Source organism: Dicentrarchus labrax, unplaced genomic scaffold (genome assembly GCF_905237075.1).
Source record: "Dicentrarchus labrax unplaced genomic scaffold, dlabrax2021, whole genome shotgun sequence".
NCBI lineage: Eukaryota > Metazoa > Chordata > Actinopteri > Moronidae > Dicentrarchus > Dicentrarchus labrax.
Genome location: NW_026136722.1, coordinates 21,814,465 through 21,832,284, shown reverse-complemented (window position 1 = coordinate 21,832,284; position 17,820 = coordinate 21,814,465). Strand labels below are relative to the sequence as shown.

Sequence of the window (17,820 nt, the reverse complement as noted above, 5' to 3'; positions counted from 1 at the left end):
CTTTCTGCATGCATGTCTTTCTGGAAGTATTGCATCTCTTTGTAGTTGTTTTGTTTCTCATTGTAGTCATGTTGTATCTTTCTGTGGTCATTTTGCATCCTTTTGTGGTCATTTTGCATCACTTTGTGGTCATGTTGTGTCTCTTTGTGCCAACAAGTCAAATAAAGTTAGCCAGCTGAAACCCAGCTGATGAATAATGCCACTGTCTGGGCATGACGCAACCACAATGGCGGGGCAACTGGATACCGTTATTCACTGTGGCTGGGTTGCAGCTGGCTGACTAACCTTAATTTTCTTGCATGCTAATGTTATGACTTAGTGGACTGTTAGCCTGCAAAATTACTTTTAAAATTATTATTAAAGTGGCCTTCTTGGCGTAGGAAAATTACAGATATAGTTAAATGTACCAAAGTAAGTGAACATTAGTGCAGTACACACTGAACATTACATTGGCATGTATTTACACAGATACACAAATAAAGGCGGACTTACCTTCAGCTCTTGCATACAGCTCATTAGTTGGCCTGAATCTAAAAGAGAAGAAACAATTGGCTGTTGACTCTGAAGTGACCACAATCCTTAAAAAGGTTTCAGTAGCCATTTACAAAACACTTCTCCACCCACATTCCTAATTAAGACAGTGAAAACTAAAGGAAACTGGTGTGTAAAATACTTGTGTGTTGCAATCAACAATTAAGATACTTTCAGTTCACTAATGAAAAAAAACCAAAAAGGCAATCTAGGTACAAGGAAGGAATATATTAAAGAGCCTTAATTGTAATGCACAGTTAATTAAATAAGCAACATAATTCATCGACTCAGTCTTCATCAGGGTTAAAGCCTTATCTAACACAAATCCAAAGGATACCTTTAGTCTTAGTCAGCTGTTCATTAAACAACTCCTCGACTGCCCAATCACGTTTTAGCAACTGTATAACTAGCCTGCCCTCACCAGCCAACCGGCCGCATTGGTCATCTGTGAAAGCTTATTACGACCCATATTTAGGGCCAGAGCAGCGAACGCCCTATTGAAACTGCTCCAATAAGTATTTTTAGAAATACATTTTGGCAGCCAGTATAAGCAAGAGAAAGTCAGCTTTGTTGTTTCTTTGACACACCTAATTCATAGCCTGACTTGGGTGAGTGTTTTGGTTTCCTAATTGTTTGCCATACCCACAATCTTTCTCTAGTGTTAACCATACTGTATTGCTGCATATTCAGTAGAGCTTTAACATCTGTACATGGTTATCAAATATTACCATTTAAAAAAAAAAACATTGGCATTAAACATACATCTGGATTTTGCTAAGTCATCCATTATTGACTTTCTTGTAGGGTTGGGCTTGTATTCTAAACATTGCCCAAATTCTTTTATTTTGATGGTCATTGGAAAGTCTACACATATTGTAAGTAAATAAACCTCTTGTACATTACAATTTTCATGACATATTTTACAATTTCTGCTGTACAAGTAGAATGTTGGCTAAAGGTGCCTCCAATATATTTAGAAGCAACCTCATAGGACCATGAATACAACAGTCAGGATACCATTGGCTAGCATGTGGAGGTCTGTGCGACCCTCCAAGTATATGCCTCCTCAGACCATCACTGGCCCAATGCAAAACTGGTCATGCTGGATGATGTTGCAGGCAGCATAACAATCACCACGGCGTCTCCAGACTCTTTCACATCTGTCACATGTGCTCAGTGTGAACCTGCTCTCATCTGTGAAGAGAACAGGGCGCCAATGGCAGAACTGCCAATTCTGGTGTTCTCTGGCGAATGCCAATTGAGCTGCACGGTGCTGGGCTGTGAGCACAGGTCCAAGTAGAGGACGTCGGGCCCTCATACACCCCTCAGGGAGTCTGTTTCTGACAACTTGGTCAGAAACATGCACACCAGTAGCCCACTGGAGGTCATTTTGTAGGGCTTTGGCAGTGCTGCTCCTGTTCCTCCTCGCGCAAAGGAGCAGATACTGGTCCTGCTGCTGGTTTGATGCCCTTCTACGGCCCCGTCCATCTTTCCTTGTGTAATGACCCGTCTCCTGGTATCTCCTCCATGCTCTTAAGACTGTGCTGGAAGACACAGTAAACCCTCTCGCGACGGCATGTATTGATGTGCCATCCGGGAGGACCTGAACTACCTGTGCAACCTGAATGGGCTGCAGGTACCGCCTCATGCTACCAGTAGTGACAAGGACACTAGCAAAGCGCAAAACTAAAGAAGAATTAGTCAGAAAGGATAAGGAGAGAGCAATTATCTGTGGCCACCACCTGCAAAACCATTCCCTTTTTGGGGGTTATTTTGCTGTTGCCTCTCCAGTGCACCTGTTGTCACTTTCATTTGCACTAAAACAGTTTAAATTGAGTCACAATCGCTTATGCTTCCTAACTGGATAGATTGATAACCCTGAAGTTTAATTTACTTGGTGTTATACTGGGATGATTAAGTGTTCCCTTCATTGTTTTGAGCAGTGTAGTTTTTCTTAATTCCTGCCACCAGATCAGATTCCCCTTGAATGAAACGAGGTCTAGGTAGAAACACCACCGCCTTTGACCGCAGGGGCCACCAGAATCAACACAAAATGGCATTTCCTTGTAGAATCCTTTGGAAACAAACAGAGGAAGTTTTCCAAAAATCTTTCCAAAATCAAATATATCTCTTACTGCCACTTGGAGCTACAAAATATGAGAAGCTGTTTAGATCAGCTCTCTTGTTCCCCAGTCTCTGCCTCGTGTTCCTCTCTCAGATGAACTCACACCCATGTCCACTAACCTCCATCATATTTACATCAAGCCAAACACCTTTGTTTATCATTGCCTTTTTCTCTCACTCTCTGTTTCATTAGCCTCATCTCTCCCATTTTGCCTATTAGGGGTTGGCTGAGATTTCCATCGCTTCAGCCCTGATTTGGAAGAGAAATAAAAACCCTGTGGGGATTATGAAGGGACAGAAAATAGGAGGCAAAAGAGAGGCAGATAAAATTGCTTTGATTGTATGTTGATGCTTTTCCACATGTCCCCCAGAGAAACATGTATCTGTATCACATTAAGAAAGTGCTCAGTTTAAAGACAGACTTTAAATTTTACCTCTAAATAGAATTAAGAGAATCTGATCATTTGAATGCTCTAAATCTAATCTAAGCTAGTACATGGTACCTTCAGAGTGATTTCAAGATACATGTATGTACACGATACATGAGTATCATGGACAGCAAATATGTATGGGACCTGGTATGAAGTTGAGTATATGGATTTGCTGTAGGGCTACGCGATCTGGATTTGTACAGCTATAGGGAAAACATGTCAGTCACTACATGCGCTGTACAAAGCCACACATCACTGATGATGTGGATGTAATATAGAAGTGATGCACCCTTTTATATTGTATTAAGGCTTGAGTCTACATGAAATGGAAATCAGAGTGCTGTTTCCGCATATTTACGTCTTTTCTGTAAAAACAGGCAACTATGTTTTTACAAATGTTTTTGTAAATTTTGGCAAACATTGTTATATAGGGGTACAATATGACTGGGGATGTAATCTGAAAGGGTTAGAAAGGCATTTTTAATTTAATCTGGACTTTAAGGGCATGGCTGCTTTTTGTGACAGGTGGGTGCCGTCGCATGTGGTTGGTTTTAGCAACCACACTTCAGCTCCACACACCTTTTTGCACATTTTTTGATTGAGATAACTTCTGTTATGAATTGGCGCTATACAAATAAAACTGAATTGAATTGAATTGAATTAGCCAGGAGCCGGCAGAGTCAGCGCTGTCGAGATGGCAACGACCAGAACCAACCACAATGAGCTTCACAACAGCTCTTCAGAAACCGTCACTAAGACTACGTCCATTTTTAATTATACGGTCTATATTTTATACCAGTGTGCATGAAGAAGTGGAATTTTTTGTCTGCCTGGCTCAGAGTGAGACTGTGGCTATTTCATTAAAGCAGTGCCTGTGCAGACCAAGTATACAGGAAATTCAAAAAAGTATTAGTTACAAAGATTTGTTTGCACTATTTCCTGTATAACTTAGGGACCAGCTGTTAGAAATGGGAGGCCATCGTGAAAGAGACAGAGACAGAGAAAAAATGGATAAAGGAAAGATGAAAGATCAGAGAATTGTATGATTGTATAAATCAAAAGATATTTAGGCAGCCAAGAGCGGAGCTGGAGAAAACATGATAGTCACACACAGAGACAGTGAGAGAGATAAAGATGGAATGGAAGAGCAAAACACTGTATACCTTAGCCATGCAGAAAACACCGGAGCAAAGAAAAATGCCAATAAGTCTGCTGATCAAAGCCAAATGAGCCTGGCAGCAGGCAGGAGAGGGAGCCTACAGTGAAATGACACAGGTGTGATAGAGGGGGCTGCATCTCACACCAATGGCTACAGAATCAGCCACCACAGCTGGCTGTTAACTGTGAGCTTGCTAGTTAGCTTGCATTTTGCTATAGAGTACAACACTAACTAACTGGCTAGCTAATCTACATTGATTGTTAACTAGTTCTCTAAATCTATTTTCATTATAATGTTAGCAAAACACTAGCTAATTCAGGTGTGTCTGAAATCTGAATCCATTTGTCTTCAGCTTTCATGAGCTGTAACAAAAGTTAAAAAAGAACTATAACTCTTGAATTAACTGTTGTTAAACTAAAGGAATGCAAAGATGTTTGCATGTGTCATATTTGTATCCCATGAAGCTATTGAAAAAACAGCAGCAGCATTAATGTGTGAGCAGCACAGGATTATTCTTTTTTATTTATTTAGATGTAATAGTCATGGTAATATAGTAGTTAGACCATTATTGTATGTTACACACAGTTTCGCATCTGATCTTGAAAATCTAGTATTGTTGCAGACGCAGATCTCTGTTTTTTTGTTTTTAAAATAAAATATTGCAGGGAAGGGAGAGTGCTATGTAGGTAATTAATTAATGTATGTTGTACACCACTCTAAAGCCTGCTGGGAATGAAAGCTGGGAGGCAAAGATGGAAACAAAGAGGGCGTGGAAAGCAAGAATGAGTGAGAAGATGCTGAATAAGCAAGAGTGCTTGCAGCCCCCAGTGGGATACTGTACCTCAACCACTGCAGTCAGCTCATAAAAAGCTGTGAGAGAGAGAGGTATGAGGACAAATACCTACTAAAGCCCTGCTAGCAGCTCCTAGAGGCTGCGGTGTTCAGTACACATCACAAGAATTGTATGAAAAACACATACTGGCAATGATGTGATTCTTATGTGAGTCTGACTGGTAGTAAGTTGTAAATATAGTTTTGTTTTGGTCGGGTCATGGAAATCCCCTTGCTGGTATTAAAAAGGAAAAACATTCAAAAAGTGTCAATTTAGATCAATCCAAGGCTCATTGATCATGAATATTCACACAAACATAAATTAAATACAACCATTCAATTTGACATACATTGTCATGTAGCTGTTTTTTCTCCACACTTGATCAAATGATAAATTTGTTTTTATGGTATAATAAACCTGCACGTATCAAGAAAACAGTCCTTCAACTACTCAGATTTTCCTCGATACTACTGGGCCTGCAACATCAACAAACTTCTTTCTGGAACACTAAAATGAGATTGGATGAAGAACCCCAATGGGCTCTGATGGAAACGGCCTCTTCTTGTGTTGCCTCTCTCAGTTAAAGTAGTTGCTCATAATCCAATTGTAAACAACACACAAATCTGGAATCAGTTAAGGAGACAGTATGGCCTACATGCTCCATCAGGTCTAGCACCAGTCTTTTGTAACCACCTATTCCTGCCATCCTGTTGCAGATTTATCAGCAAAATTCAACCTGACAAATACCCATCTGTTCTACTTTTTTCAAATTTGGTAAATGGTAAATGAACCTGTTCTTATATAGCACCTTTCTAGTCTTCCGACCACTCAAAGTGCTTTTACACTACGTGCCACATTCGCCCTTTCACACACATTCACTTAGTGATGGCAAAGCCCACCACTGCTCAAGGATGCTTCAACGCGTCGCGGGAGAGCCGGGGATCGAACCGTCAACCATCCAATTAGTGGATGACCTGCTCTGCCTCTGAGCCACAGCCTCCCCCATCAATTTGGCACTTTGTGCAAAATGAATTCCTCCAGATTCTATGATGGATTCTTTCCACTTGACAGTAGTCTAAAGGGGCTTACTTCAGTCATACATGTTTGGATGTAGAAAAGCCACCTGGGACCAGGACCTCATGATTACTAAGTCAGGCGAGCAACGGAGACACATACTAGACCTTGTACACACCTCCTGTATATCTGCCAGGCACAGTAAGATTAGCCAAGATTTACCCAGGCAGAAGTGATACATGTAACAGATCCTGCTGACTATATGCACATGTTGGGGTCGTGTCCACATTTATTTGCGTTTTGGTCAGTGACATTTGAAATAGCAGGGTCCTGGGTACAAATGCAGATCCAGATCCCCTCATTGCCCTCTTTGGAAATTCATTCTATTTCTACAGTCCACAAAGCTGTAAAACAAGTTACTGCATTTACCACTTTGCTTGCTAGAAGGCTCATTCTCCTTAAAAATAAAACCTCCCCACCATGACAACCGGGAGGATGCGCCATGCAACTTTCCAGCAAGTCATTGGATGGATCGACACAGCATGGACTTCAGTGACAACCGAAACCATGTGTTTAACTTGCATTTCCTGATTGAATGTCTGTTCTTGGTCTTGGATGCTGTAATATAAATTTCTAAATAAGGTAGCCTTCCGAGTATTTGCTCTGCTGCCGGCGTTTGCCTAGACATCGCCCAAAATGCTTGATTGCATTGCATTCTCCACATTTTTAGCTAAATTTTCATGTACCACATCAGCATTTTTGTCTTCATATCCCCCAGCTCACCTCATTTCACTCCTTCCACTTCTTCGTCTTCATTAACATTCCCGGTAGAATTCTCTACAATCTTTTTGGCCTCTATGTGTCCAGTTACATAGTCTCTGTCTGTTCTTGGTCATGGATTTTGTGAAATACATTTCTAAATAAATACGACTTATAGTCCGGTGCGACTTATATATGGTTTTTTTCCTCTTCATGAGGCATTTTTTGACTGATGCGACTTATACTCCGGAGCGACTTATAGTCCGGAAAATATGGTAGTTACGGTATATTTTATATTTTCTGTGCAAACTTATACAGAGATTTGAAAAAATAAAACATTTTGATGCTACACTGAGTTGTAAAACACTCTTCACACATTTCCTGCACTGTGTAACTTTTGGCTTTTAAGTGATTTTGGTTAAACTGGATTTTATGAAGAAAATGTTTTCTGGTTTTCCCTCTGATGCCCTCTGCTGCTGCTTAGCCATACTATCCTGGACACCCGGGAGCAGGTGCTCAGACCACTGGGGGAGTGTTGGTGTTTACACTGGTAGGACTAGTGCTTTGGATCACCGGGTGGAGGACGTTTTCAGGCCTGGGACGGGGGGAATGCTGGTTAATTTTACAGTAACAGTAACCTGGGCTAAAAGCTATTGCTGGAAGAGTTCACACTCTGTGGACATTTCTATCAGTCATCGCTACCTACTGTTAAATGAATAGTGAGGAAAAGTTTCTGTGCATTATAGTGAGAAAGCTTTACCCTCATTAGCTCCACTCACATAGCAGCTGCATTATCCTTTTCTCTCAATCTCTCTGCCTTCCACTCTTGGCCAGGGGAAAGAAAAGGGGAGCATACTTTATAGTGACAGGCAGAGCGGCCAAATACCAATAGAGAATACATCAGCTTGGCAATTATTGGATTATCTCACGCTGATATCATTACCGCCAAGCATTCACTCCAATCATTGATTGCATTTTTCAATTTACTTCACCATTAATGCAAGTGGCCCGACTGAACAATCTTCTGATGAGTCCATGGCTCAGTCGATAAGTACCGCCCTTAAGGTGGTTGTTTCAAGTGTGTGTGTGTGTGTGTGTGTGTGTGTGTGTGTGTGTGTGTGTGTGTCCATGTGCAAGCACGTGTCTGTGTATGCATGTGTAACAAAGTGTGTTTTGTAGAATATTCAGAAATAGTTTCTTATTCTCTGTGATACTTTAGGGGCTCCCATTCACACCCAGCAAGGCAGAGAAAACAGCGTGGGCCGACTAATTTTGAAAAGTGGACCAAAAGGAAAAGTAGCCTCTTGGTGAAATAAGTCAGTATTACGTGGGTTAAACAAGGCTAAGCTACAACATGAGCACAAATTACAGACATTTTTCACTAGATTTTGGTTTTCAAAGCACATCATTTATGCTCAAACCTTCAAATCCTCCTTCAAAAGACCAAACACATACATAAATTTAAAGGTTGTATGAGATTTAGAACATTAATATAGCAGCAAACAGCTATTATCTATGTAAAGATAAAGTGGAGTCATGGTGTCACACTCCCTCTGCCTGTGTTGCTATGGTTTGTTTCTATAGCCGGTCTGCTACATGTGCAGCTGAGTAGAACGCCTGAAACAGCTGTTTTTATCATCTATACCTGGGAATTAAGAATTTATTTCCACCAAACCAGAGTTGGTGATTGTTGGAACAGTGGAAAGGCTAACAAAGACAGTTGTATTTTTGTGTGTGTCCACTTTGAACAATCTGAGCCTGTCAGTGGCAAAAACAAGAACTTTTAGTGCCAGTACTTTGATGGGCACATTTGTCCCCAACATAAACAGTATATATTATTGACAGAACTTCCGGGTCTGTGAAGTGAAGCCAAAGTGTAAGTGTCTTAAACTTGCATTCAATGTAAAGACTAGCAGGGGGCAGCTCCATTGGCTGGTGAGCCTACTTTTCACTTGATTAATGAGCTCAGTAAACAGTTTCCTAATGAGTTTATGGTCTCAATCTCTAGTTTTAGGGCCTATCCTCACGAATAAGTTTTTCTCGAATCCGGATATATACTTTATCATATTGGCCTCGCGTCCAGACGGATACAGCATTTTCTGGGTGTGAAAACGGTATTTTTTGGAAACGGGTCCCAGAGTGGGAAAATCCGAAAACGCCGGATTGCCCGGAGTTGTCTGGATGGCGATAACGGATTAGCCCCGCCTCTCTAGCCTTTAACCTCAGCGTTTTGGGTCGTTTCAGTGAATCCGTGTGGACGCAGATATTTCTGGAAACGACGCCGTGTTTATGGAGATTTTTTTCAAAACCACATTGTATTGGGTGAGGCCGCGTATTCGTGACGACAGGCCCTTAGTCTTATTCCATACAGCATGTTGTTAATTTTGTAAATTATTATCATCTCAAATTTAGAGTAAAATAGACAATAAAGCAAGGTATGCTTTTGGGTGTTGCTAACTTGTGATTGACAAGTCATTCTCAGAGAATCTGTCCAGTGCACCACACGAAACATTAATCACACTGTCAAACTAGGCAGTGTACTGTGTAGCTGTAATACGAGATTGTGTGTTACCAGGGGAGCCGCTATTGTTTCCTGCTACAGATGAGTTGAAACTGTGCAGCCAATGAGAGCAGCTCCAACAAACTGTCATGGCAACGACCAAACTTGACGCTTCAAAACGGTACTCTACAAACCAGTGGGTGATGTCACGATAGGTTAGAGGATTAGGTCTCCAGGATTAACGTGAAATGTCAGGTCCAAACCCAATGGTTGGATACAAGCATATAGCATGAAGCCGGGCAAGATGGATTCTTGCATACTCTTGTGTTAGTGTGCATGCGCATGCATCCTGCCTGTTACGTGGTCCAGCCTTTGAGTTAGCTTTTTTTAACTTTCTTAACTTTTATTCTCTTTTTCAATAATAATCCCCCCTGGGATTATTAAAGTATTTCTGATTCTGATTTCGTAATCTAGCAAGTCCAGCTAGGTTATTATTGATCAGCCACAAAAGATCATGATACTTTGCAAATGTTTGATTTTAGTTCTCAGAAAAAGCACAATAACATGATGCCTTTTCCATCTAAATCAGTCTGCACCTCTGTCAACTGTCAGGAAGTCCCACACGGAAACTCTAAAATTTACAAATCAAACTGATCACCAAAGCATAGAGACTGACAGAGCCTAACAAACGTTCACGCAATTCATTTAACAACAATCAACGTGCAGTAACAGTGTGAGCTGTCATACCAAGTGTTTTTCCTTAAACCCATCACCTTCCAGTACTTGGAACCATATATAATCCAGAGCTCTGACCAGACTGCTAGAGCTAACTCTGATAGCTGAACTAACATGGTGGTTCCCCTCTTGAGATAATGATAATTTCTCCCCCATTAATTTTATGACTTGATCCTGAATGATTCTCTAACGTCAGTAAGGTCTATCCTTTTGGTAGATTATAGACACCACAATCATATGTGCTTCGACCATTTTCACAGCATGTAAATATTAGAAGGCTTGCAAACTCTGTGCCTGTATAACTGAAATAAAAGACCACCCCACTAAGATAACTGAAAAAATGATCAATGCTGTTGTTTTTGTAGAAAGCACAGGCTCAGAATCCACCATTTTGGCATAGCCCCTTTCTCTTGGCGCATCAACAAATCTTGAAACATAGAAATATGGATGTAGTTTGGATGTGAACATGGAGCTCTTTACCCACCCTCTCAATGAACGAAGCTGTCAGATTGTTCTCTTTTTATTTCCCTAATGCATTGCAGGGCACTGTTACAGAAATGTGCAATATCTTTGTCATTGCTCTGTGCCTCACACTGCACAAAAGCTGAGCTCAGATCCAAAGGCACCATTGTGTGCCTACAGTATGCTTACACCTTGTACCTTTGGTTGCAGTGGAAGAGATCTCTTCTAATGTTAAATGGCTGCCAATACACCTCATCACAAGCGCATAACACCCGATCCGCTTCATGAAGGAGCATCAGTGCACAGTTCATTACATAGAGGCAAGAGGATTGGGAGACCTGCTGAAATGGATTGTAATCTGCCAGAATATGACACCTGAGTAAACAAGTGGCAATGGGTGACTAAAAGCTGTGGTTGCACAAGTCCTAGTTGACCAACACAGCAACATACTGTAAATCACCAGAAAAGAAGATTTACATTGGCTGATTCTGCAAAGTCCCCAATTATGTTCCATTCTATATGATTGCATGTCAGCTATTGTATGATTTAGGACGGTTATTTAAAGATCAATGATCATAGCAAATTAATTGTGGTTAAACTTACAGGATACATAAATTCTTCCATATATATGTAGGAAATGTAATGAAAGCACTGAATGTTTAAAAAAACATACCACTCAATAACAAATCAATAGATTGATATTTGTGAATTAAAATTAGACACAACTAAAATCAATGACAATTGCAGACTCAATAAATGACCAAGCTGTAAAAAAGAACAGCTTCATCAGCTTTAACCAAATAAAAGGTATGTAGAGAATACTGACAGAGTATCAATTACTGAGTATAAATTCATGAGAATATCATTAATAATAAAAAATATAAATGCAAAAGTTCACTCAACAACCCCAAAAGTGACCAAATAAGAATGTAAAAAAATGTTTAAAGAAAAAAACATCCGCGTTTACACAAAGAATTAAAAGCAGCAGAAGTATGTGTGTTTGAGTACTAATTGTTTATCATGTATCAATGATTTTGTCCTGGCCAGAGGGTTTTATAGTGGCTGCCTGAGAAGGAGCTAGAATGAGCTATAGATGGTGTGATGAGGGCTACGTTACCTCTAACTGCCTGTGTGTAGATCTGATAGTATGGACTAGATGCTGCCTGTTACTTTACTTTTATGGCTGATGTTCTTAGGAAGTGGTGATTTTGTGTTAAAAGTTGTACCAAGTTGTGATGTTGAAAGTGACGAGGGATTCGATGAGTGACAGCTGTTAGAATGTATTTTGTTTCCTCAGCAAAAAGAGGTGCTGCTGGGCCTCTTTGTACACACAGTACATTGCACGTGGTTCTGTCTACTTCAGTCCCCGGGTACCTGAAGGCACCCACCTGCTCGACCACCTGCCCTTTTAATTCAAGAGGTACATTGGGTACAGCACAGATCTTTGGTTGCAGTGATGTTCAGCTCCGTATCAGTCAGATCCTCCCTGTGTGTCAGTTTGTCAGTGTTGCAGTTGTTGTATTGTTGTATATACTAGTGTATGTTGTTTGAGTACCTGGAAAACAGAATAGGAGAAAAGTATGGTGGCAGTGAAGTGCAAGTCACAATAGGAAATAGGAAAAATACAAGACGAAATAAAAAAACACAACAACAAATAGGAAAACACAAAAAATAATAAAAACACACAAACATATAACAAAACATAAAAATAAATAACAAAGAAACAATAAATAATCACAAATAACAAAACACAATGACAAAAAATAATAAATGAATGCTAGCTAGCTACATCTGATACCTAATGTTAGCAGAACAGAAGCTAATTAGCTAGCTAACGATTGATGTAGATTAGCTAGCTAGTTTGCTAGTATTTCGCTGACTATGTGACTAAATATGTCTCTTTTACCTTTTAACCATCTTCAAAATGTGGTTGTGTTTTCAAGGGGGACAAGGATAGCACATAGCATATCTCAGTACAGGAAAGGACAAAGTTGTGCCAGAATATGGCGTGGTCCCTAAATTAGGAAGGGTCAATTCTACACACTGGTCCAGGACTTTACAATTTACCTCTCATTCAGGAGGTCACTTACACACTGATGGCAGCGGAGACAACATGCAAGTTGGGATCCATGTGGAGTTCAGTGAACAACCCACTGTACCTCCTGAGCCACAGCCGCCCTTAAGGAACACTCACAAGGAAGATAAATCCCGACTCCTTGTCTACACTGCTGAAACCTCAGTTCAGTCTACATCAGATGTGTTTCAGACAGCATTAAGATGTCTGTGTCACACACATCTGTCGGAACAGATACACTTCTGAATTCAATATAGCAATACACGTCACATTTTACGCATTTAACTTTTCAAGTTCAACCGTTTCTTCAGCGGAAGTAGAACAATTCTCATGTCACTGTTACCTACTCTCAGATCAAAGCATCCCCCTTTGGTCTCTTTATCAACATGTCATCATTTTCTTTTCATACTGTTGGTGAAAGACAAAGAGATAGAAGAATATAAAGGATGAAGGGGTTTTAGTGAGACAAACAAAGCCTAGGTGCAATTAAGGGCAATGCCAGGAAGGATGAAAGAGAAAGGGAATGAGACAGAAATACAAAGGGAAGGAGACATTTCGTCTACACCAGACATGGAGGAAGAAAAGACTGCAGCATTACCATTTGCCTGCATTGTTAAACATTAAGTTGATAGCAATTGTCAATAAATACAAGTATCTATATCATTCATAAGTCACGAAGATAGTACCAAGTGATGGATGAATGAATGAGTTCAGTGAATCAAAGACCAAGCAAGAGCTTCCTAGAATCACCAGCCACTTCTAATCTTTTCACTGAGCTATTGATCAGCAGTCAAGGATGGCAGTTTTTTAAACCAGAGAAGAAAGCTGACAAATGGTTTGACTGCTGGCTGCTGAAGTCACATTTCTACATGGTCAAAAAGTAATCTTTTCCATTGTCTTTGTCCGTTTGAGATATCAATTTCAGGGAAGACAAGGGCCTGGTGTTAAAAAAACTTTTAATACAATACCTGAATTTTGGTATTGATACCAAAATCAATACCTCTTTGTATACCTTCCATTGAGAAATGTAAACATTGTTCGCATTCACTCTTGAAAAACATCATTATTTATCTTATACTGGCCCTTCATGTAGCCCCTCAGCTTATGTCCCCCTCCCTAAAAGCCCACTTTCTGCTGATTGGCCAACCCACTGGAGCAGAGTGTTTCTGGAGACCAGGCCTGACCCCAAAATTCAACTGGGCATGGATTGGACCTGTTCCGGCTATGGCACAGTTGCCAGAGCTGATTGCGCCCATTCTAGATTTAGCTTGAAATTCCACCAGAAGCGCCAGGGCGCTTGGTTAGCTTGTGGGCTAACTATCAGGTGACTGTGCTGGGAGCTCAGACCATCAGGGCAGTGTTGGTCTCTAGTACAGGATCTTTGGAACGCCAGGAGCTAGTGCCTCAAGCTCCCGGTCTGTTAGCAGCAGTTAGCGGTTAGCTAATAGGCATTTGACTTGAGGCAGTTAAGGCGCAAGACATCAGAGGAAAAAACAGAACATATGTAACTCTCCTCATTCTTGTCCCTGTATTTTGTGGGCATGCTCAGGCATACTCTGCCTGGAGCAGATCACCATGTAAAGAAATCTGTGACGAGCCGACGCCAGCTAGTTACATAAAGTGGAATAAGAGATATATAATAAGAGAGAACGCATTCACAGTCAATCTGAATTCTGAGCTTATTGCTCACAGGAATTACTTTTACATTTCTTTACCTCATTATGTGTCACTTCGTTTTAATATCAACATCTGACATCGTAACATTATGTATATGATAAAAACCCAGACCAGGTTTACCCTGAGCAGAATAATGTCTCCCCTTTAACACAAAAGAGCTGTAAAATAACATTTCCTATGTAATGCGGTCTAAAATGAGCAAAATTATGATTCAAATAGGTAACTGTGTGATCAAAGAATTTGTTAAATAATAATCTGACAAAGAATTAAATAGCTCAGTGAGTCTAATTGCACGATTCTTCGTTAAAAATCAGAGGCAGCATATAATAATAATAAGGCCGTCCAGATGAAAATAAAGTTATTTTTTTGTATCTTAAATTATAAAACTACTGACTAATATCTGAAAAGATCTTTTGGCCATTTTGCATGCAATTTTAAGTCAAGCCCTTATTTCAGTTTGTTATATTTCTGTATACTCCGTCAAAATGACAACATGTTGCATAACTCTTGTCCAGTACACCGTGCTTTAATCGCCAAGCTTTTTTGGCTATCTTGCCATCATTTCTACTGAGGCTGGTTCCAGTTTCCTTATTTTTACAATTAATTCATCATTCATTACCAGTAACCAATAAATCACCATTAATTAATTTATACTAAACAGCATTATCATCATCCTTTTCTATTTATACTATTCACAAAATATCTTTAATCTGAGTTTATCACAGGGGATGTAGCCAATTACAACTGCTCCTGTTACTGTAATTCAGACATTCTTTTGGGTACTGTTATGAGCACTTTTGCAAGTCATTTTATTCTATTCATCTAAGGGCAGCAAAAAAAAAAAAAAAAAAAAGTTTTGTAAAGTTTTGTTAAGGATTATTTTCACGTGTTGTGTCGTGGAATCAGTGAAAAGCGCAAAGCATGGCACCAATGCAATTATGATGTTATGATGTGCAGAAGAAAGTAAAATGTAAAAAGAAAACGCTTGGTCGTAAATTTGACGTCAAAAAATGACTGCCTGACTGTATTGTAACGGGAGGAGGGCCAGGACACTGGCAAAGCAGCAGACATAGATGAGTTCATTGGAGCCGACATTGGAGAGGTTTCTCTCTGCACAGTGACCTACCACAGCCAGGCCGTGTGCCTTTCCCTGCCAGGGCCAATACATTCAAGTTGTAATCCCGTGCATCACATATTATTTGGACGTTAACTGACTGACTGATTGCTAAATATTTTCTACTGAGGAAGGGGTACAGATTTAGAGATTGTACCTTAATGCGCACATATGAGTAGAGTCGATTACTCAAATAGTATTGGGTATCGGCTATATGGAAACTGAACGTACTGTGGTGTTGTTAAATGATCTAACAGGATGTAAATAGTTTTGTGACTTCCTGTATATTCATTGAAGGCTGCTGGAAACTTGACTGCAGCTTTCTGTCACCTCCTGCTGCTGCTGCCACCTGTTCTCGTCTACTTTTTGTCCGAGCCACAGTTCACCTCCAACAAGACTAATTTGGCCCATATGAAGTAACTGACTGGCTTTTAGGTTTGATACTTTCAAAATCTAGCTGTCTCTTGCTATGTTCGCACATTACCTTCCCTAGTTTTTAGCTGGATCTCTTGTGACTGGGCCAATAATTAAGGATGTCCATTATTTTATTTTTTTTTTTTACAAAAGTCCAGTTCTACAGTTGACCTTAGAGGGAGATGTGACAGTGGAACAGCTTCCTGCGACCATTATAAACTGTATGTACTGACAGTGTTCAGAAACAGAGAAACATTTCTTTTGAACTCATATATCTCAACTTGTATTTTTATTTTTATGTCATCCTGCCTGCTTTCTCTCATTCTCACTTTTTTCACTCTTTCTCTTCTTTCTGTCTTTCTCCCCTCTAATGCATGCCGTCCAGTTCTTTTCTTTAATACATCAATATACTATTGTGCAGCGGCTGCCATTTTCTGACGCAAATTATCTTCCCAAATGGGGATGTGAGGCGCTCTGCCTCCCTGCACAATCCTTTATTGATCGTTCAGTCTCATAAAAGCGGAATGGGCGAGGGCTGAGAAATAATGAAAGAGAGAGAGACAGACAGAGAGAGAGATAGGCAGGCCATCTGTGCTGACAGGGACTTATTTTCCACGACTCAGAGGTTAACTTCTAGTCTGTATTTTGTATCGTGATTTACCGAGCACTTGTGCTAAATTGGTTTAATGCTGACCGCTTCTTGGAAAATAACACCTTCCACCCTTCACAGTTTAACAGAGTGACTTTTGTTTTATGACCCTGGATAAATGACCAACTATTGTGATTTATATGACAATGTTGCCTAATCTTCTTAACAATAACAGGACAAATGTATTGTCTTAGACACATGTAATTAACATATTTTCTGTCTTTAAAGGAGTAAGTCAATATTTTGGGAAATATGCTGATTCTGTCTTTCCGTAATGAGATGAGAAGATCAATATCAGCATGAGCTGTGTTAAGAACAGACTCAGAGTCAGGACAATACAGCAACCTCCAGGGCTGTAAACTGAAGCCAATGCAGAAGTGCCAAAAACTGCAATTCTTCTAACGGCCACTTGAGGCTGGTTCCAGAAGTGAGGCCCCTTATTGAAATGCCCAATTTTATAGCAGAAAAAAACATGTTTATAGCCTGGTACAAAAAATGCTTTTGGTCTTTATACTGTAGGCAACTGCAACTACAGCTCTGGAAAAATTAAAGAGACGACTGCAACATTATCTGTTTCTCTGGTTTAACTATTTATAGATATGTGCTTGAATAAAATTATTTTTTTGTTGTTTTATTCTATAAACAACGGACAACATTTCTCACAAATTCCAAATAATTTATAATAATAAATATAATAATATTATAATATAATAACTAATAATATTGTCATTTAGAGCATTTATTTGCAGAAAATGACAACTGGTCAAAATAACAAAAAAGATGCAGGGTTTTCAGACCTCAAATAATGCCAAGAAATCAAGTTCATAATCATTTGTAAACAAAACAATACTAATATTTTAACTTAGGAAGAGTTCAGAAATCAGTACTTTCACATTGTTGTTCAGTGACTTTATGCCACTCCTAGCGCAAAAATTCAAGCAGCTCAGCCTTGTTTGATGCCTTGTGACCATCCATCTTTCTCTTGATCACATTCCAGAGGTTTTCAATGTGGTGCAGGTCTGGAGATTGAGCTGGCCTTGACACGGTCTGATCTGGTGGTCCTTCATCCACACCTTGATTGACCTGGCTGTGTGGCATGGAGCATTGTCTTGCTGGAGTTGGGGAACATTGTCAGAGCAGAACGAAGCAAGTTTTCTTCCAGTATAACCTTGTACAACAACAAATCAAATTCCAGCCTTGCTAAAGCACCCCAAGATCATCACCGATCCCCCACAAAATTTCACAGTGTGAGACACTGTGGCTTGTAGGCCTCTCCAAGTCTCTGTCTAACCATTAGATGACCAGGTGTTGGGCAAAGCTGAAAATTGGACTCATCAAAGAAGAT

General features: G+C 40.0%; 1 protein-coding gene across 3 annotated transcripts in view; it reads right to left on the bottom strand.

The window, feature by feature from the left end:
• rbfox1 (RNA binding fox-1 homolog 1) overlaps positions 1-17,820 on the bottom strand; it is a 365,339-nt gene that overhangs the window by 209,387 nt on the left and 138,132 nt on the right. For 2 of the 3 annotated variants that reach the window (XM_051386964.1, XM_051386965.1), the window contains exon 3: positions 493-530. The exons of the other annotated variant lie outside the window; for it this stretch is intronic. In XM_051386964.1, the coding sequence (XP_051242924.1) occupies positions 493-516 (24 nt within the window). In that variant the 5' untranslated portion in view covers positions 517-530. The remainder of the gene's footprint in view (positions 1-492; positions 531-17,820) is intronic. 3 annotated transcript variants of the gene reach the window in all.